We start from the raw sequence: 22,269 nt of genomic DNA, 5'->3' as shown, positions 1-22,269 counted from the left end.
CTAGATTAAAGAAATGGTGGGGAGGGGAGAGATTGAGGAAGCAAGCAGTCGGTAAGGTGGTTGAAGAGAAGGAAGAGGAAGAGACAAAGACAGAAAGGGAGAGGAGGAAGCTCATTTAAAAAGAAAACATGACAGCAATGCAGCCAAGTGTAGTGAGCTGAAAATAGAACATGTTTGTTTCTTCTCTTATGAATGGCAAACGAACAAAGAATAGTATTGCAGCTTAAACCTTTTTAATCCGTAAACATGTATCTGTTAATCAAGTAGTCGTTTAACAGAAAGTGACATCCTTTCTCAATTAAATCTTTAAGACCTGCAACTTTCTGCAGCTTAGGGACAGTTGGAAATAATCCAATAATCCAAATGTGTAAGCATTTCACTGCATATCGTACTGTGTATGACTGTGTATGTGACAAATAAAATTTGAATTTGATTTGATTTGATAATCTTATCGTGCCTGTAAAGTTCTCTAAATAATGACTCAGTAAATAAGTAGTCTCCGCTTGCTAAACCTGCCATTTTCCAAGCTGTTGTTCGCTTACTCTTTAGCAGGGTCTTTATTTTTGGTAACCTCTGCAAAACGGTTTCAGCCAGAGCCAAATGAAAGTACCCAACACTGCACTGCATTTTGTTAACTACCGCCATGAATAGGGGTTTTGTGGGGTTCAGCATAGAGAGATATATTTGTTCATCAAATGATCGGAAATAAGATTCTGCCACATATGTTATCAGACTTGTTGCCTCTGTGGCAGGTGGACACATGCTTACATGCATAAGAACGATGCACAAGTCGTTTATGGAAGCTGTGACACTTTTGACTGTTTAATAGTTGAACAATTAGAAAACTGTGAATTGCATGTGATGAATACGGCACATTAATCCGGCAGGAACTCGTCAGCTGTTGCAGTCAACCTTGACACAGTATTATAGTAAAAGCCCCCAAAATCATCATGGAAATGGCTTAATGGAGCTGCATTGTGTAACTAGAAGTATTTATGTTTAAAATCAGAGTCAGAGTCGACCTGTGTCCTTGATTTTACTGACACAAAGGTCTGCAGTCAGTCAAGGTCAGCATTTTCACATTCATCCCTGCACTTTCCTAAATGGAGACTGTTTTCAAAGAGCTCAGCTTTCAAATGCCAGGGGGCCAAAATGTGTTTTTAGCTTGCTTAGTGAGGGCATATTCTAGAACGGATTTAAGAGACTCCTCTGCTCTGCTCTTCTTGAAGTCTTTTTCATGTTTTCCTTTTAGTTGAGGTTTCTTCTTTTTCGAGGAGTGAAGTTTTTCCCTTTTTTCATCGAAGAGTTTAAAGACAGACGGTGCTGAATGCTGTACATGTTAGTGAGCTACATAAATAAACTGAAGGAAGGACTAAGATAAGGAGAAAACGACGATATAAGAGGCTATAAGAGAAAGGAATGAGCAAAGAGAGGTGGGGAAGGAAGCTTGAAGGGTAGATGAGCGAGTCTCAGAGGGGGAAAAGAGATTTGGAAAGCTTTTCGATGAGATCATGGGAAGTACAGATCTGTGTGTTTAATATGAGGCTTAACAGGGCTCGGCCTGGGCCCGCCTATTCTTTATAAAGGCGTACACACACACAGTTCAGCATAGACCCCTCCTTTCTTTTTCTTTTTATGACTGGTTCTGTGATTGCAGATCCTGCTGACTACACACACACACAGCTGCACCTGTCCCTGACATGGCTCAGCAGGAAGAGGCGTGGCCTTTCCTGCTGATTCTGCCTGCATTTAAAATACTTGAGCACCATGACAACACTGGTCACAGTTTCACCTCACTGCTTTCTCTTATCAGTGTTTTTATACTCAGAAAGTGAAGTAAGCGCTCTGCCTAAGTTCCTCTTCTACACTTGTTATGATATTTAGCACAGCATCCGATCTGATCAAGGGAAGAGCGGCAAGACTCTTTGTCTCAGAGGGATGAAATCCTGCTTAGAGCAATATGCACACAAAAAATGCTGTAACTGCAAAAAAAAAATCAAGAATAAAACCCTGACTGAACTCTAAAATAAAGAAAATCACTGTATACTGTACAGTATATACTATGCATCCATTTATCAGTGCACTGCTCAAAGGAATATTCAGCCACACACATTCATGCATTTGTATCTTGCCTAAAGTTATTCTACCTGCTGACTGTAGAAGTCAGGAATCAAACAACTGGCTATTTAAATGAGTAGATAATCTGCTTATTATGCATGCCTTCACATTAGACTCACTTTCACCACTCTACCAGTTTTACAGAGGAGTTTAGTGCACTTAAACAAGTAAATCAGTTGGGGTTAGTGGAAAAATAAATCATGCCATCAGCATTATCTCAGATTGGTGTTGAGACTTCAATTACTTAACGGGGACCTTGCGTTATAAACAGGCGGTTCAGTGTTACTGTGTTTCTTCTGCAGTCTGAAGTGTTATCTGCATGGCTGTCTAGTTTAACTGTATGCTGTGAATGATCGTGGATGGAAAAAATAAGACGAGTGTTGGAAAATGCGTCACAGTCTTCGCATATTTAAGAAAAAAAAAGGCAAAAAAATAGGAATGAGGAAGCCTTTGATCCTAAACTGATTTCTTCAATTAAGTGGTTTGGCCTTCTTTGCCATTTCTTTGATGGTGCTCTGCAAACATTTGAAGTAACAGGTAACAGCAAATTATTACTTGCATTCAGGTCACCATCTTTTCAAAATGCACTTGATATAAAATTGCACGCAGTGCCTTTTTGAAGCACTTGTAGATGCCAAGTTTGCCTGAGCATATTCATTGCTGTCTGTTTTGTTCCATGTCGGCTACTTAAGGTTAATTTGAATAGAGGAGTGTGTTTGGTTTAATGAGAGGGAGTGTTTGGGTAGAGGACAGACTGTCAGTGTGGTGCCACTGTTACGTCCCTGACTCATTTCCCTCTGAAGTGCCACGTTTGAATCACGCCCAGGGCTGTAATTATTCTTTGTAAGGCTCATTATGGTTGCAGGGAAACATACTGTCTGTGTCTGTGCAGCAAACCAGCTGTTCCAAGTGAACTCAAACATCGCTAACAGTTCAGCTGCTGTAGCTATAGATGATTAAAGATATATGAATATTAGCAGGTATGCAGGAAGCAAGGGTTTCTGTTTTTAATATTGTCCTAAGTAACATGACAGTATAGCATCACAGTACGGTTTGGTCTGTCTAATATTTGGCTCCAAATTAATTTAAAAGTTCAGTATAATAAGGTTTGATTTTATTTAATCTTAGCGAACGGTATGTGCTGGGACTTTGTAGTAGAGTCTTAATTCTAATTACTTCAAGTTTGTTTAGTTTATTTTTCCAATATTTAAATATGATAACATTTACAGAGGTTCATGCTGTATGTTTGGTCAGCATTACAGTCGCGTGGCTCAGTTTTTCACTGGACTGCATACTCACGTCAGAGCTTTCTAATTATGTCCTTACTGCTTCTATATTCATATGGAGGGTAAGAAGCTATCAAGTGCTTCTAATCAAATGCTCTTGATTAACGGATCATCAGCAAGTGTGACCGCCTGGATACAAGCAGATGTTTTAGCAGTTTGCTGGTCTGAAGCAAATTCATGCCAGTGTCACTCGCAAATAAACAGCAAAAAGCCCAAGAGCAATGTCGCAGACATTGACATTTACCATGGTAACTGAGGTCTGCAAAGTTCTTGACTGTACGGTTAGAGAAACATAAATGTGTATGGGTTTTTTTGGAGGTTTGCCAAGAGAAAGCTATCCCCTTCTCGTTTACGTTTGCAAAGTTGCATGTGAACAGACCACTCCTGGAACAGCGTCCTTTGGATATACAAGCCCAAGATGGAGATATTTGGCCTGAATGTACAGTGCCACATTGATGAAAGTCAAACACAGCATATCAGCACAAACATCTCATACCAACTGTCAAACACAGGGGTGGAGGGGTGATAATTTAGGGTGGTTTTACAGCCACGGGACTTCGGCCCCAGCAGTCATTGAGTCAACTCTGTGTACCAAAGAATTCTAGAGCCAAATGTGAGGCCATCTGTCCAGCAGCTAAAGCTTGGATGAAACTGGGTCATGCAACAGGATGATCTTATGTACACTACATCGTAATGGCTGAAAAAGAAAAGAATCAAGGGACTCAAAACTCAACCTGAATGATGTAACAGGAACTTATGAGACCTGTGCATAAACAAATGCCCACAAACCTCAATGAACTGAAGGAATGTTGTAAAGAAGAGTGGGCCCAAATTCCTCCACAATGACGGGAGAGACTGAAAAAAAAGTCATACAATAAATGATCCCTTCAGGTTACTGCTGCTAAAACAAGCTGCTGAATACATGGGGTCTCCATAGTTTTCCACAGCATTGTAGCTAAAACTTCCCAAATTCAGAATCTTCTGATTTTAGGGATCTCTGAACGTTGTTAGAAGAACTAGTCCAGGTTTCTTTAAGAATAATTTTTCGGCAGCTATGCCATTTTTAAATTGCCCAACAAATGTTTTTTGAGAATACAAAGTGCACAACGGGATAGCTCAAGTGATCAGCCTGTTATCAAATCATTTACAAGTTATATGGCGCCCTCTAGTGGTGGTAGTTCAAGCATTAGCTCATAGAAGGGATTCCTCACAGAGAAAATAAGTCGTTCTTTGTGTACAGCAACACTAACCTTTGTGCATTTGTGTTTTTAGTGAAGGAGGAGTGTGCATCAGAGGAAGAAGAGGAGGTGGAGAAGGATGCTCTAGTGGAGGAGATTCTCCAGCAGGGAGACACAGCCATCATCTATCCTGAAGCCCCGGAGGACGAGCAGAGTCCGACAGAGACGGGAGGAGCCGATGAAAACGGTAACACGCCAACATCACATATTATACTGATTGTCATGATGCAGATGTTCAGGTATTACTATTGCTGTGTCACAATTTTAAATTCTTTGATGTCAAGTACTACAAATTTCCAACTTCTTCCTGCTCAGCATTCTGGAGTTCATAGCATGCTATACTCAGCTTAGTACTCGCCTCAGAAGTGAGCAGTAAATAAGTGGGATTGTGAATTGTTTGAAAAGCTGACAGGTAAACTAGTTGTTGGGGTGGATAACAAACGGCTGTATTTTCAGAGCTTTTATTTCACACACTGAAAATCTCAGAACACATTTTCTTGATAATGGACCTCTGAGGTTATAATAAAAGATAAAATCAGAAAATTTGTCACACAAATCTGCCATTTACAGTAGAGACACTAAGGTTCAAACTCCAAAGTATAACCACTAAACTCAAGTGTTGAGTGCTCCACTAGCAGCTGGTGAAGTTGAGGATAAAGTTGAGATAGCACAGGTCAAAGAACATTACTTACTTGGAGGAAGCTCTGAATGTTCTGGAGCACGAGAAAGGCATAAATGCTGAAATAATAACAGTAGCTGGCTTGTTATAGCTTTAAGGAAGATTTAAGGGCAAAGACAATAGTAAAACTTATACAGTCGAGAGGTTTTATGAAGGGCAGGTTATTCTCAGGCCTTCATACAGAGAGTGGGGAAACTATGTTGTTTATATCCAAAATATTTAGTTTATGTGTTGGACTAACACAAAAAATGTTTGGGAAAACCAGAGGTAGATGCACAGGAATGTCACTTTTCCCCTCCATCCAGCTGGCTAGTTACTGTATGGAGAGTTGTGGATGCTGGAGAGCAAAGTTAAGGAAATGAGCTAACCAACATCAGAAAGGTGTAGGAGGAGGAGGAGCTGTTTGACTGTCCGACATGCTCTTCATATGAAGTGTAAGAAAAAAAAATTGAAGCATCAGCTATCATCCACGTTTCCCTTTTGCTTCCACCACAGGAACACCTGATTCTTTTTCCCAGTTGCACACTTGCCCCTACTGCTCCCGGGGCTACAAACGCAACGCCTCACTGAAGGAACACATCAAGTATCGCCACGAGACCAGTGAGGATAACTACAGCTGCTCGCACTGCAGCTACACCTTTACCTATCGCTCGCAGCTGGAGAGGCACATGAGCCACCACAGGGGCTCCAGAGAGCAGGTAACACCTCTTAGCATGAGAACCGAAGACGCAATGCGCCAAACTAAGATTGAAATCAGGGCTGATACGTGAAACTGTTACCCAGACTCAAATCTCTGCCTCAGGATCACTAGGATGAACATTTTGTCACGTTGTTCAACTTTAATTCACTGATATTTCTTTTTTGGTTTTAAAATTTTGTGCGCTTTGATTTATTATGCATGAGATTCGGTCTGTTATGTAAGCAAAAACACGTCCCCAGTGCTCCTTTCAAACCTTCGAGCCACAGAAGAAAATGCATACATTTACAGTTTTCAAAAATGTTAAAGCTTTCACACAAAATTCCTATGAAATATTCATCTGATATTAAAAGAACTGAACGACACAGAACAATAATGGAGACATTCTTCTTTTCTGACTCAGCGTCACGTTTCGCAGTCAACAGGAGGATCGGTAGGAACAGGTGGAACTCGCAAGTTCAAGTGCACCGAGTGTTCCAAGGCCTTCAAATACAAACACCACCTGAAGGAGCACCTGCGCATTCACAGCGGTGAGCTGCTGCACACATGCACAGTCTGCTACAACCTGTGTAGCCGTTCCAAACTGCAGGCCTCTCTAATCATCGAACATTTGTCTGCAATTACTGCATTTACAACTGACTAATAATTTTCATTAAATGTACACATTAACCGACTGAAAATTTTAGGTTGTTTTTTTCGTTCGTGTAATTAATTGACACTGTGTATGTTAATGGACACCAGATTTCAGGTGTTCCATTAAAGCTGGTTAATATAGAGCATTTCCTTAGTGCATTTGGTAAGCTATGTCAATAACATAAGGCCTGGATGCCAGAATTGGCTCAGAATGAGCTGCTGGACGGCTTTGGAAAATATGTAGGAGGACAAACAAGTTTTACAGCTTTCCCTGCTGATAAAGTTCCCCCCACAGCCATATATACTACAAAGAAAATATTTAAGTAAGAGTTAAACAGTTAAATTACAGAAAAGTTTAGTTAAAAAAAGACCATTTTCATCAATCAACCAAATCTTTATGTTTTATAAATACAGGACAGTCTAGGCAGTGAACTTCATTGTGTAGAAAAACGGAGAAGTGGTGTTAAAATTGCACTTCTTTATCTTATATTAGGATATCTCAGGGGTTACATGTGTAGTTAAACGTCTTTACATTGACAGAAAGTGACGTTTCACTCGTCCGGCCCACTTAAGATCAGAGTGGGCTGTGTGTGGGCCTCGATGAGTTTGGCATCCCTGCTGTAGACACACTAATGCAGTTTGTCCAAATATGACATCATGAGGCCTCTAGTGCAAAATTGGTCAGTACATTTTTTTTAATAAAGTCTCATAAAAGTGCTTGTTTTATCAGTCGGGGGCTTTAAAGCTTTTTTGGATCTGTGCTGCTGTTTAAATGCTTTTTTTTTTTTTTTACCCCATCCCTGTTTCTTCAAAAGGGAACATAGACATGTGTTTTGATGAATTGATCTAGTTAAATGAAGGTTGCACTGACCTACTGCATCATTTTGCTACAGATTGGTAATGGATATCTGCTCCAGTTGCCATACCAAAGGAAGTTTAAATGCCCTGCTTTCCTTAAAGAAGGAAGTTAATACCCTTTACATATAACAAGCATTTTTAAATGGTTTTATGGCCGGAGTGACCAAACTCTGTTTTTCTGCTGTAATGAATCAATTTGTCAATTCTGTAAGTTGGGCTCAGTATCAAACCCCAACACATTTCAAAATAAGTTACTAAAAAATTTGAATTGTTTTTGGTTTTGATGTTTCGAATCTTCTCTTTGAAAGTTTTGTCATTTCTTTCTCGCTCTCTGATACTTTTAGGTGAGAAACCATACGAATGCTCAAACTGCAAGAAGCGGTTCTCCCACTCAGGCTCCTACAGCTCCCACATCAGTAGCAAAAAGTGTGTGGGTGCTACGCCCCCCAACGGTGTTGCTCGAACATCGATTAAGTCCCCCCCGGCCCCTGCACAGACGAGACCTGTTGTGATCGCTCCAGCTCGTGTGGTTCTTAAAGACAAGACTGAAAGCAAACCCCTCCAGGAGCAGCTGCCTGTCACCCAGATCAAATCAGAACCTGTGGAAATTGAATGCAAGCCTGTGACGGCGGCACCGGCAACTTCAGCCGGCAGTAATGGCGTGGTGAACGGAGGAACAGCGCAGCCGACTGTGGTCCCAGCTGCAACCCTGCCTCAGGGTGTGGCTATGGTTGTGCCAACAGTAGGTCTGATGTCGCCCATCAGTATCAATCTTAATGACTTGCAGAATGTGCTCAAGGTGGCGATGGATGGAAATGTGCTCAGGCAGGTGCTGGGTTCAGCCAATGGGGTGGTGACGCAGGGGAAGCAGGGAATTGTGGTCCAGCAGCCGCAGCAACAGATCATCAGCCTTCCTGCCTTCGTGGATCACGACGGTACCACGAAGATCATCATCAACTACAGCATTAGCCCTGCTGCTGCCACAACTGCCACCGCCCAGCCTACACCGCTTGTTGTCAAAAATAACCCTACTCTGCCTCCTACTATCACGACTGTGGCCGCTGCAGCTCCCACTCCAACCACAACAACTAAACCCCAAACCCAAGAGGCGGCCGACCTTACGATTATCAAGAAAGAACCGGAAACAGTCCCCATCGCAGATGTGGAGAAGGAGGCATCCACGCAGACAGAAAAGGCAACCGATAAAACTTCAGAAGCAGCTCAGAAGCCAAAGCCCAACAGCACCAGTACATGTTTACTTTGCGATGACTGTCCTGACAATCTGGAGGCGCTGCATCTCCTCCAGCATCGCAAAGCAGCCAACGGAGAGGCCGTCGACTCTGCTGCTTTGGACCCGTCTTTCGCCGCCTTGCTAAACGAGGCAGGGGTGACCCTGGAGGAGCCGCCTGTCGTCGATCTCCTCTCACTTCTTAAGACCTACTTTGCCTCCAACGCCAATCCCAGTGATGAGGAGCTGACAAAGATCTCAGAGTCTGTCAGTATCCCAGTGGATGTGGTTAGAAAGTGGTTTATCAAGATGAACTCGGGGAAAAGTGTGAGCAAGCGCCACAATGATGCAACCGCAGTTTCTAAAGACACTGAAGCCACAAATTCCAGCTCAGAGGTCACTGTGAATCAGAACGAAAAGGAAGAAGAAGACAACACAATCAAAGAGGTATCCAACAAAGCCTCGTCAGACTCTCGCAGCGCCTCTCCATCAGACTCTGAATCACTCAACAACGAGGACCTTGTCATCGTTAAAAGTGAGCCAGAAGACCCGGAAGCTTCTGACTCCCAGGCGGAACCTCTGGACCTCTCTCTTCCTAAACAGATCGCAACAGAATCGGAAAATAAAATGACTACACCTCCCGCCAAGCAGCAAGAACAGCCTCTGAACCTGACCTGCTTAAGGAAGGAGGAGCTCGAGGGTCGAACCATCTACGTGACCACACCTCAGACCGGAAGACCTGTTAACATCGTCACTGCCGCACAGCTTCCTACCTTAGTTGCCATCGCTGGTCAGGGCTGCCTCAACGCCACCACGAAGCGCACCATCCTCATCCCCCAGCTCACGTATACCTACGCCACTACAGCTGGCAACGCCACTGGAGCAAAGACTGTTGTTCTCAATGGTCATAAGGTTAGTAATGCAAAACAGTTACTTCTTATATCTTTTTTATTTATACAATGTGATTATTTTTTCTTATTATAAAGGTTTTATATCTTTTATTTGATCACTGTGTGATCACCAGTCACCAGGAGTTAGCAACTCAAAAAAGATGCTGTAGATAATTTTTCTTACGCATTATCATCCAGTTTGAATGGATTTGAATTAATTTGCTTGTGCTGAATAACTGAGAAAGAACTGAAACTTTTCAAGTCACATTATGAAAGTACTTTGAGAGCGAGACATAGCTGCTTGTGTAGTCTGTCATCCAACATCAGAATAAATGGGAAGCTGATCATTGCAGCGAGTGATAACCATGTTATATGTAAAAAAAAAGTTACCAAGAAGTTTCTAATTAGAGCTCTGTTTGCTTCCCTAAAGTGAATGGTTGTCATGCACGCCTACTTTGAAGTACTGAAGCAAAGAGTATGTGTCTATTTGTACTGAGACAAATCCAGTACCTGGAGAGTCGACTATACATAAGTCTTAATTACAAAAAACCCCAAAAACACTGAAGTGGAAGAGGTATAAAAACCTTGTTGTTGCAGCTTGCAGTTTTTATTGGTTAGTTAGACTTTCCCAGAGCCTAACTTGACACTGCACTATTTGTTTTATGTAACTAAAATTTTCCCCTTTAACTGGAAATTTTAAAAAAGGAGAAAATTCTCGCTTTTGACCAGTCCAGAATTGATTATTGCAATGACTATTTTTTTTTTAAATCAAGTTTCTTTGCAGGGAGTGAGGGTTGTTTCCTTTTACACTGAAACAAACTACTTACAAACTAAGCATCTATAGATTACTGGAAAGACTAACATGCTACCTTTAGGTGCATTTTGCTGTGGAAAGTACCAGAGTTAACCCAAATTAAAAAGCATCCTGTTAGTGTCAGTCCTTCGACACAAAAAAACTGAAGAAATGTGCGTCAAGCGAAATAGAAAATTCCAAAAGCCTGAGACATGCTGAGTTCAGCAGTCAAAGTGAGAATCGGTAGTCAAGCCACAAAGCAGTCATAAAAGTCTGCAAGAAGACATTATATGCTATATAAGAAACAGCAACAAACATTAGTTACTTGAGCTGGAGCCAGTCACAGTCAGAATGTACCAGACATCGTTAGCATTGCGGTTGCCACTTACGATGACCTGAAGTCATTATTTTACCAGTAATGACTCATTCGTTTTAGGTAATTCTCTGATTCCATTAACTTGAACTGTTCCTATCTACTTCACCAATACCATTAGCTTAGTTTCAATCGATGGCAGTAGCCCCGTAAACTCATTAAACATTTCAATATCATCCTGTCCTCATTACATGTGATGACTTTGTAGAACACCCAAACTGCCTTTGAGTAATACGATATCCTCAAACCAAATTTACTTAAACATGAAACCTCGTGTCTGTGGAGCTGCTGATAGAGACCATCTGGACAGTGCACCGCAGCGTGAATTTCATCAGTAGATATGGGTCGAACTATCCAGTTCAGTTCGATTCAGTTTTATTTATATAGCACCAAATCACAACAGCAGTCGCTTCAAGTCACTTTATTTTGTAAGGTAAAGACGCTAATATAATAGAGAGAAAATGTCCAAAATCAAACGACCCCCTGTGAGTGAGCACATGGCAACAGTGGAGAGGATAAATTCCCTTTTAAGAGGAAAAATGTCCAACAGAACCACGCTCAGGGCCAAGCAGCCATTGACTTAAATTAGCAAAGGGGAGACTTAGCAGCTCAGTTAATCCAGCACATCCATATCTTTAAACCTTAATGATTATCCAGATGATTGAGTTAGGGGGGACGAGTTCTTATGAAGGGAAAAACTATCCAAAGTGCTCAAATACGAGGCTGTTATATGTGCAAGGCTGTAAACATGCATTTTAAACATGTGAGTCTTAAGGTATCGACTTGCTTTTGTAGCCAGCCTATAGTGTCACCTAGAGGATTTTTTATGTTTGCACACGGGTCTTAGCTTCACATTTCCACTAGGGGTGGGGGAAAAAATCGATACTGTGTAGTATCGTGATATTTTGTTTGCTAATAATGTATCGATACAGGGACGGCAGAAATCGATATTTTGTTACAAAAAGGTTTTTGTGCTCTGACTTCAGAGCATGTTGATCCTTTTTCTGAGCAAGAATCCTGACATTCCTTCACTGTCCAAATGTGTTTAACTTTTTTTTGGTAGCAATAAACATGACAGTTTACTTATTTTAATTTAAGACATGTTTTATTTTAATTAAGTTTAAAACTTTTTTATTTAATGTAAAATTATATTTTGTTTTAATTTACTTTCAAATTCTTCAGTTGCTGAATGGGCTGCATCGTTTTCATAAACTGCATAGTTCAGAATAGCTATAATTGTACCAGATGGTTGCATTCAGTTAAGTTGGACTAGACTGTAATACAAACCGTTCAGTTTGTCAACAATAAAACTGAAATGAGAGAAAGACTGAGTGTGAGACTTTGATATTAGATAAAATGAATATTGATAAAGTTTATGTACAGAATCTGAATATCGCAAAATATTTTTAAAAATTGCAATAATATCGTATCGTGCGTTAAGTATTGTGATAATATCGTATCGTGGGATGTATGGTGATTCCCACCTCTAATTTCCACCCATGATTGTTGCTGCTTAATTCTCAGTAAGTTAGAGTATTCACACTAGGAGAATTATCTACCTCTAAAGTGAAGAGCTTCACTGCAGGCTCTCAGGAAAACATGTTCAAGAACAACTCAGTCAAAGAATGAGCTCCTCACATACCTGTCACACAATATTTATGGTGAAACTAGCTTTCCTGAAGGGTAGGATGGGAGAGTAAATAATGTGACTCCAACATAATTTAATTCTGTTTACAACAGGAGAAGCGTTTGGAGAGCAGCTCCGAGGGTGTTTCCACAGTGGAGGAGCAGAACGACTCCGATTCAGCCGTGGCGATGAAGAAGCGGCGGCTAGAAAATGGTGTCTACCCCTGTGATCTTTGTTCCAAGGTCTTCCAGAAGGGCAGCTCCCTGCTCAGGCACAAATATGAACACACAGGTACGTCTTGTTTAAGTGAATTTTTCAGCTTTAGTCTATTAAGCAGGATTTCTGTTACTTCTCAAAAGAGTTCTACTTTTGAAGGCTGTGTTTTTACGTGTGACATCATCCCTCGTTAACTACGCTGTACTCTGAGGCTTTTATGGGACACCTGGCCTGTAAATGTCCCAGTTGTCATCAGTGCTTATAGACACGTAACTCGTGCGGTGTATTAAAAAGGATATTTTCCTAGTAGCTCCAGGTAGCATCATATTGGCAGTGGTTTTATTCAAATCTGTTAGCGGTTATCTTTACACTGCACTACTGTGTCTTGGTTCAGCCTTGACATCATCCACTTTAAAAAAAAAGAAAGAAAACATCCTTATACTTACAAATTGGCCGTACTCTTATAACATATGAGCTTTGTTAGTGAGATTTTCTTTTGGCAGGGGATGTTAAAAACTATTAAATGCTATACTCTAAAGACACTTTAAAGTCTGTTTCATAATGTGTGGCTTTGATCATTTTGTGTAAGTTTTAATGAGTATGGGTACGTCAGCAATTACTTTTCCAGGTGCTGAGAGTTCTGAATACTTAAAACAAACATTGGCTCCCAAGCTTTTTTTGCTTGTTAACAATTTAAACTTCTGATTCCCTGATTTGAGCAACTTAAAAATATATATATATTTGTGAAATTCTCCCAATGGATTATAAAGTATCAGGTTATTTTTTCATAGTTAATTGTTTTGCCTTTAGGCGTTTTGTTGTATTTCCAAAATGTTGTTGTTTTTGCTAGAACAAACTCCAACTGATATTTAGTATAATATGGCTCCCAATGAAGAAAGACTAGAAATATTCACATTTTTGGAACTGGCGCTAGTAAATCTTAAAGTTAAACATTCAGTTGTTTGGGAAATAAAGCAGCAGTTTCTGTCTGTTTTTAATTTAAAGGTACAATGCATATAATTAACATGAGCCCTTAGGTTCATCATGTAAATTAACTAGATTTAGTCATGCATGTTAATCTTTATCTGTAGTGCATCTGGAGATTGATGGCAGTGACAGCCGCTGCCAGCAGCTGTCTGCTTCCCTCACTGCAGAGTACCTTTAATGCATCTGGGTTTGTGTTAAAGAGACCTGTGATTTGGCTGCAGTCTTATTTACCTGTCCAGTGTAAACCTCAGCTTTGATTGATGGCAGAGTATGTTTGCTGTCATTGCCTTCAAGAACCCATGAATTTCATAATGGCAAAGGCAAGTTTATTTATATAGTGCATTTCATAAAAAAGTATAAAAGCGTGCCACAGGCAGTGAAACAACAAAATAATAAATAATAATAAAACAAATCAAACCTAAATAAGGAACACTTGCTTTGAATATTTTTTTCTATACTCTGTTACACTTATGTAGGCAAAGAAGCACAGCTCCTCTCTAACGCGCTCTGGTTTCATCTCCAGGAAAACGACCCCACGAGTGCAACGTCTGCAAGAAGGCTTTCAAACACAAACACCACCTGATCGAACACTCGAGGCTGCACTCCGGTGAGAAACCTTACCAGTGCGACAAGTGCGGGAAGCGTTTCTCTCACTCAGGCTCGTACTCCCAGCACATGAATCACCGCTACTCCTATTGCAAGAAGGACGGGCCAAATTCGGGCTCCGGCTCGGGGCCGCCCAGGGATCAGTCAGAGCTCGGCAGCCCAAGCGCCAGGCTGCAGTCAGACAGCCGGACCACGACCCCGCCCTCCCAAATGGACTCAGACGAGAGGGAGAGTGAGGAAGAGGAAGACGAGGCCATCTGCATGGACGACATACGGGTGGTGCAGGTGGACGACGGCGAGTGCGAGATCTACGAGGGTAACTTTGACGACGATGATGAGGAGGAAGAGGGAGAGGAATTAGCCGAGGAAGAGGCGACAGCAGAAGAAGAAGAGACTGAAAAAGAGAAGGAGCAGGAGGAGTTTGCCTGCGACGTAGTAGAAGTTGAGCTGGGAGATGACCACGTGGAGGACGCCGAGATGGAGGAAAGAACCGAAGAAAAGGAGGAATCAGCAAGTGTGGATGCAGAGAAAGCGGCAGACTGTGAAGTCAATACAGACAGCAGCATCAGGGACGGGACAGGAAACACCGAAACAACAGAGGAAGCGGTGACAGACACCAAATGAAGGAAGAAAATTCTTCGGGACAGTTTGAGTGTGTCGGTCATTGAAGTCGGGTAATCGTAGACAAAAACCACATCTTGCCATCAGAAGAAAGTCACGGCAGTTGCCTGATCTTAACGGTCCACTACTGTGTACAAAAACCCAGGTGTGCCTGAACTTGAAAAAAGAAAAAAAGAAATCGAAAAAAAGAAAAAACGTGACTTTTTCTTTGTGAAAATGAAATATCAGTGTTTAAAATTGTTTATAGAAGTACAGATTTTAAAGTAGAACTCACCCATCAACTCATTAGACTTGTTACTGAGACATCCCAGGTTGCTTTGTTTTGTTTCTTTTCATTCAATCAGTGTTAACTAATCGTGTTCTTGTTTGAAAACCTTTTAACCTTTAAAGATGAGAAAGATTTCTATACCTTTTTATTGCCAATGAAGTTTCCTAAAATCAGTATTTTATTGAGTTCTACGAACAAAAACCTCTGCACTACAGTATTCCTGGTTTACCTATGGATACATGCCTCATGCATTGTATGCCCTTCAGTGTTATATATGTACACTAGCTAGCGAAATGTTGTTTGTGTTAGTGTTACTCTTTGCTAGCTAGCATTACTGTTGATTTCAGTTTGACTGTTAGCCTTAAGGAAAACAAAGTATTCTTGGGGAGGGTTGGGGGGTGGGACGGGGAGTCCGGGATGAGAATGCGGCTTCTGTACGCCATAACCAAATTTGTCCTATCAGGGAAGGCAGAGTCACAACCTCAAAGCCAGCATGGCGCGCCTTTGTTTTGCTGCTCAGCACTGCCCGAACGGGTGGAGTCTCCAGGTGAAGACATAAAAGCAGACTCCGACCTCGTGGCTCGGCTGTGGATCCAAAACAGACGCGCCTGTTCTTACCAAGCTTCTCTTTTTTTTGGTTGACTTTAGTTCTCAGCGAGTGTTTCAGTATTATCGGCTTATATATGAAGTCAAACTGTACGTGAAGGATCGGGGCTTTTTTTCCTGCTCCACCCCAATGCCTCCAGCCTTATGCAAGACCTGTGTGCTGTTAAAAGTGCCATTGAACAGTGTTATTATTTTTTTTCCTCACACATGTAGCCAGTATTATGTCCCTCTGTTACTTACACAGGAGCCATGTTGACTAATGTTTGTTGACTTGCACAGAACAGCAGATTTGTCACAGCAACAAAGAAGGACACTTGAGAAACAGTATTTGGGCTGTTTTGTCTGTAAAAAGACAGACCCCTTGTCCAAATAGCCCACTTGGGGGTCACGTCTTGTTTTATTTTATCTGCCAAACTAAAAGCTAGAATTATTTAGTTTACAATGATTGTTTTTCAAAAAGACAAGTTAAAGCCAGAGAATGTTTAGCACTTTTCTATCAGTAAATTAAACACGCATGTCTAAAAGTTCTGCTTTTGTTCCTGGTACTTAAAATTGCATATTTGCTCTTGACTAACTCATCAGTATCCAATGGCTGCAGCTTGTAGGTCCAAAGTCTGAGGTTTAGAGCAGTGTTTTTAAAATGCCTTCTAATGTAAGATAATCAGTTTCCAACTTTCGAACTGCATAAATCCAAATTTTTAAGAACCCCTCAACACTCAAACTCAGTAATGTGCCTCACCAGGTCGGCTCAGGAAGAGATAAACCCGACCAAACCCACAAAAGTTTAAAGTATAAAACAATGATAGAGAGACTCAGTAAGTTAGTCTCACTTGTGCACTTATTATTTTCAGATGACGATTAAAAGAAACAAATTCATTGTGGCAAGCTGTCCCGCACTTGAGGTAACAAGCGTTAGTGAATGTGGTCTCTGTTGAAGAGTTTTGCTTTGGTTTTACCAGACAGTGTTTATAGTATTAATCTGTTTTACTTTTTTTGTTTTAAAAGTATGTCCTCTGTATGTTTTTGTCAACAATGGCAGTATTAGAACCCTTTTCACAGATTAAAAAAAATATACCTGTTTAGTTTTTAGAAGACTTTTTTATATTTATGTGTCTTATTTTTATATTTTCTTTTATGGTTATTTATTACACATTGTAGTGTACATTACTGTAGTTTGAATTGATACAATAATATATTTTAGTATGAAAAATAATCTCGAGACAAACAAAAAAAAATATCCCAAAATGTGGTTCTGGGAAATGAAGTTTGTTTTAACAAAAAATGAAAAAAAGAAAGACATTAAAGGAAAAAAACCCCTAAAAATATAAAACATGTATTCTGTAAACTTGACTTCTGTTTTAAGCTAAAAAGAAAAAGAAAAAAAAAACAGGAATGAAGTGACAAATAGAAACTGTTACATGTGCATCCGCTCTTTGCGTCGTTATAAAGCTACTGAATTCTAAAACTTTTTAAAAGCATGAGTCGTCGCCGTTTAAATGAAGGATCTTGTTATGAAGACGTTACTCCTCCCCTTTTTAAATTTTTTTTTATTATTTTGAAGCCAAACTTCCAACGTCCCGTCACCCTCGTTTCTGTTCTGTGCCAACTTGTTCCATTGTACTGTTGAAGGCTGCATATTGTTTGTCCTCTCCGCACCCTTTGTAAATCCACTGTCTTTTTGTATTGTTTTTATTTTAGGTTTGCTCCATTTCTATGACTCCCCATCACAATAAAATGTAAGACAGCAATTCAAACTGACTGGATTGTTTTGTTAGTCATCTGATGGAAATTTTCTGTAAGGTCTTTTCCTCAGAAGGTTTCGAGTAACACCGGAGGTCTTTCCATCTTTGAATTTATCAAAAAAAGAAAAAAAATGCAAAGTGCAAATATTTATATGAATATTTATATAAATATATGAATATAAGTCGTGTGTTTATCAAGCAGCTACTGTACATTAAAAGGTGAGAATTTAATATTTCAGTATATCAGTGTTATTCAAACTCATGTGAAACCCTTACACCAAGGATGTCAAACTCATTTTAATGTCTGGAGACTTTACAAATCAAGATTATTTTTTTGTAGAATATGAATCAAAATGAGAGATTGAACACATAAGCTCAGCAGAAAAGTCTGCTGAAGCATTAAGATAAGACAAGAAAGCTTTTTCCCCATAGACTTAGATTGAACTGAAATGTTTTTTGCAGCCACATCTATCGCCATCTGCTGGCCTTCAGATAGGATGCAGGTTCAAGGCTTAATTTTTCTGACCTGGAAGCTGCATCCATATTGTAATACTGTATAGTAGAAGCACAAAATCATGCCTGATATATTTTGAGGAATGATATGAGTGGGAAAAGTCCAAAAATGACACTCCATTACTTTATGTATGCAAGAGGACTTTTTTTTCTTTTTTACATAATCCGCATAATTGAAAATCAGCAGCTACTTAAATCTTCTTTTACACGCATGTTATCAATCCACATCAGAGTTTATAGTTCAGCTGCAAGAACTCAATCAACTCATTACAGACTCCGGTATCTAACGACTTGATAGACAGCAAAATGCTGAGCATACGAATAATCTTGGAGTAAAGAAGACTCGGGACATTCAGAATTTATTCACATATCTCTGTAATCAATCACATGTAACTGGGATAATAAGTACGCCACTTATACAAGTGTGGATGCTTTAAACTTCACTGTCATCTAACCTAAAAGTGGTAGTGGAAGACATCCTGTAACTTTTGAATCGAGCTATCTGCAAAGAGATGTTTTAATGTATAACGTATGTAAAACAAAAAAAGTAATGTAATAGTTTTTGGTACCGATTCAAAACAGAGTAAAATACTAAAAATGAGGGAGTTTTTTCTGTTTTGTTTTGATATCCTAAATCTAAATGAAGACGTATCACCAGGTGGCGCTGTGAGACCAGGAAACATTTTTACAATGCCAGAAAGCCCACAGGGCTGCAGACCACAATATCTCCTGAGATCAGCCATTCATAAACTATTGAGTTATGAGCCATTATTATTAAAATCATCATGTGTTCTTTGAGTGGTAAGAAGAATTGCAATCTATGAGTATGAATCCATGCAATCTAACAATTATCTTACTCACCCATGAGCAAATGACAGATTATATGCATGGCTGGTTCCAGCTTTAATGTACAATTAGAGGGGGAAAATGCAGTGGGGATTATGAGGACGCATGGTAGTGCTAAACCACTACGGATGTAATATATTTTTGGCCACTACGGTCTTCCGGCGCTGTTGCGAGTTTGAGATGCGGCAATTTTTAAAAATCACAATTTTCGGGAGACGAAACAAGTAACGCACTGCTCGCAACACATCTCAACGATCCTCGTTCATTGATCAAAGGTAAGAAATGTCGTTTGGAATAAGAGTAAACCAACAGAATACATTTACAGGTGTATATTACAGGTAATAGACGTGTTGCGATTGCATTTACGAAGCATCCACCGCTCGGTTAAAGACGGTGGGAGTTTATCCGCTGTTGTAAAGTGGCACGGTAAAAAATTAATGAACGTGATCCTTAAATAAATTGCGTGTTTCATTGACGCGTTTTACTGTTAAATAAACTTGGTAGGTTTCTGACTGCTGTGACACTGACATTACTATAATGTGGTGTAATTAAATAATCGATAAATGGCTTGTTATGAGATGACATGCTAAATGACCTAACCTGCATTTTTTTTAAATTTGTATTGCATTCATGTTGTAATGGTCAGTAATCGTATCTATACGACAGTCGTGATATCTCACTAACATGAGCAATGCCCACTAGTGTAAGAATAAACAGGATATCTTAAATAGGTATGTCGATAATCTGCCCGCAGTTCTTATGTACCATGACTACTAAGCAGTTGGCACAAATTTTGCATTCAACCATGAAAGGTTTTTATTTACAGACGGAACAGTTTGTATTGTCTGAAGAAAAAACATTTTTATCGCAAATGTTGATTCAGATTTTGTCTCTTTATTGTTCTCTTGCATCCTGCTGTTAAACCCAGCCACAATGGAGTGGCAGGGAAATATATCTACTGCCCTTCAAAAGTGCATTCTCTGTACAGGGACAAGGGCATGGCCAAGGAGATGACCTGGAAGGAGTTTCAGGAGTCTCCTTTCTACGAGGCAGAGAGACAAAGATGGGTGGAAGAAAAAAGGAAATAGGGGAGAAACTGTTGATATTGTACATAATATAGTTTAGTTCTAGTTTTGTAATGTTTATTTTGTTTATATAAATAAAAACTGATTGTAAATATAAAAATGTAAATAAATTCTGTTCTGTAAAAATATCAGCACAGCTCTCTTCTTTATAACCTCTTACCTGTATGTTTATATATCTGTGTGTGCTCACCATCAGGTATTCAGTTTTAAAAAGCTCTGAGTGCTGCCCTGAAAGCTAACATATTATTTCTAAATCACTTCATGTAATGATAACAAGCCATCCGTTCTCTAGTGGGGTCTCACAGCTTTTATCTTCATAATCTTTCTGGTTGATTTGTAATATAAGAAACATGACTGCTGTCTTTTATCTGTGTGACTGTACAGCCTGTTTCAGACATGACAACCAGACAGTGTCTGAAGTTATCTTTAATACATGCAACACAGCTGGAGATAGTCCAGACACTTTCTCACTTCTGATGATAATATTTTTGGTTTAGGTATTGTTGCTTTCTGGCTTGAAGCTTATCTACAAAAGCAGTTCAATAAGGAGAGATCATGTGGAAAAACCGAACAGGATTTATTGAGATACAGAAATAAATGTAACTGTTAGGCAGTTAAACTCCAATGACCCATTATAGCAGAAGAAATCTCAGCAGTGACAGGATTTTGCACAAGCCACACCCCAGAGTCAAAATGCTGGTAGTGATGAAGATGGAGGCTGGGACAGGGTTCTGAGTGACCACGGTGAGGAGGAGAAAGGAGAGGAGGCGGGCTGCATAGCTGAGGATCTGAAATGCAGAATGGCAGAAGCAGAAGAGCAACAGATTTAAAGCATGCAGAGTGGAGGCTGGCATGCTCGGTGAAGGCAGGCAAGAGCATAACTGGAATAAAGTAATGATGTCAGTACTGAGTTTGTGCTGGAAAATGAATAGATATAAACTGGCAGCCACCAGGAAGCAGACAGATGACTTATTACACATCTTCCTTATTGAAATTATGCATAAGCTTAATTTTCTGTGCCAACAGAATGTATCTGAATTATAGTTTAAACTTTAATCTTTGTATTAAAAGTTGGATATCTCCATAACTGAAGAGTATATCTGGTTTGTGATGATACAGTTTATTCTGAGTTATGTAAACTTTCACACAGTTGTTGTGAAAGTTTTCCATTAAATAAACCCAACAGAGCCTTGGGTATAAACACCTTCTACAGAACCAAAAGGCAGTACACAGCTGTTTTCACACCTTTGGTCTTCAACCAGAGAAAGGTTCACACTCCCTTGCTTCCTCTTACAGTGGAGAAGACAAAAGATGAACTTTTCCCGTGTGAATGCCTGCTTCCAGCTTCCTGAGATACCTTCTGTTAGCAGCATGAATGTGTGAGACATTGAGGCAAAACACTATGATATAAATAGAATGATAATCAAACAATAAGAAAAAGCAAAGTGAAAAATAAATGTTATCCACATTAACTAAATTAAAAATGGTGTTTATCTTTTGATAATGTAACACAGCCTTTGTCCCAACCAGGACTCGAACCTGCGCTCAGACGATTCAGTGCCAAAAAAAATCCATTTTTTACGCTGGCTTAAAAGCTGCGATTTGATTGGCTGTTTCTCCGTTACACCTATACGCGGCGGGCCAACGCTTGAAGAGGATGATTAGACAGCATATAAGCAGCTGTTATTAGACAAACCTCCCCCAGTATCCAGGTTATTATGAAAATAAACACTAATAATAGACTTTTACTCCAAGTGTGCACTTTTAGTTATAAATGGAGTTAATCAAGCTTTTATAAATATTCATGACACACCCGATTGTTGTTCTTACTGTAGTTCAGTTGCTGTGTGCATCATGAGGGGAGTCAAAACTCAGCAGCAGTTGTTCTATATTCAGAGTCCATTTTTAGTTTTTTGTAGGAACTAGTGATTTCACATCAGACATGACATAACAACAGAGAGAGGGGATGCAAGATGGAAGTTGATATGGTGAAGCAACCTTGTGATTAAATCTAATGTTTGCTTTTTGCTTTGTGGGGTTTTTTTGTAAGCTTGTTTGCAAATGGAAACATAATCAGCCTGACATATAGACGAGTTTCCTGGGTTTGGGTTGTTGTCAGGATTTGGAAACACATACAGTGTATTAATACCTTATTATTACCAAGGATTTCAGCAGTTTAGTGAAACAGAGGTTTGATTTGGTACCCTATACTAGAGGTGTCTAATCCAGGCCTCGAGGGCCGGTGTCCTGCAGGTTTTAGACGTGTGCTAGATCCAACACAGCTGATTTAAATGGTTAAATTACCTCCTCAAAATGTTTTGCAGTTCTCCAGAGGCCTGGTAATGAACTAATTATTTGA

At 39.9% G+C, this 22,269-nt stretch overlaps 1 protein-coding gene across 2 annotated transcripts in view; it reads left to right on the top strand.

Moving 5' to 3' along the window:
- LOC146497288 (zinc finger E-box-binding homeobox 1-like) overlaps positions 1-17,472 on the top strand; it is a 77,700-nt gene extending 60,228 nt beyond the window's left edge. For both annotated transcript variants that reach the window (XM_085139893.1, XM_085139894.1), the window contains exons 3-8: positions 4,677-4,829; positions 5,817-6,019; positions 6,422-6,548; positions 7,854-9,649; positions 12,534-12,711; positions 14,147-17,472. In XM_085139893.1, the coding sequence (XP_084996019.1) occupies positions 4,677-4,829; positions 5,817-6,019; positions 6,422-6,548; positions 7,854-9,649; positions 12,534-12,711; positions 14,147-14,853 (3,164 nt within the window). In that variant the 3' untranslated portion in view covers positions 14,854-17,472. The remainder of the gene's footprint in view (positions 1-4,676; positions 4,830-5,816; positions 6,020-6,421; positions 6,549-7,853; positions 9,650-12,533; positions 12,712-14,146) is intronic.
- Positions 17,473-22,269: the final 4,797 nt, after the last annotated feature.

Source organism: Neolamprologus multifasciatus, chromosome 18, assembly GCF_963576455.1.
Source record: "Neolamprologus multifasciatus chromosome 18, fNeoMul1.2, whole genome shotgun sequence".
NCBI classification, from domain to species: domain Eukaryota; kingdom Metazoa; phylum Chordata; class Actinopteri; order Cichliformes; family Cichlidae; genus Neolamprologus; species Neolamprologus multifasciatus.
Note: the sequence above shows the minus strand (reverse complement) of the source record. Positions and strands in the feature narration are given on the sequence as shown.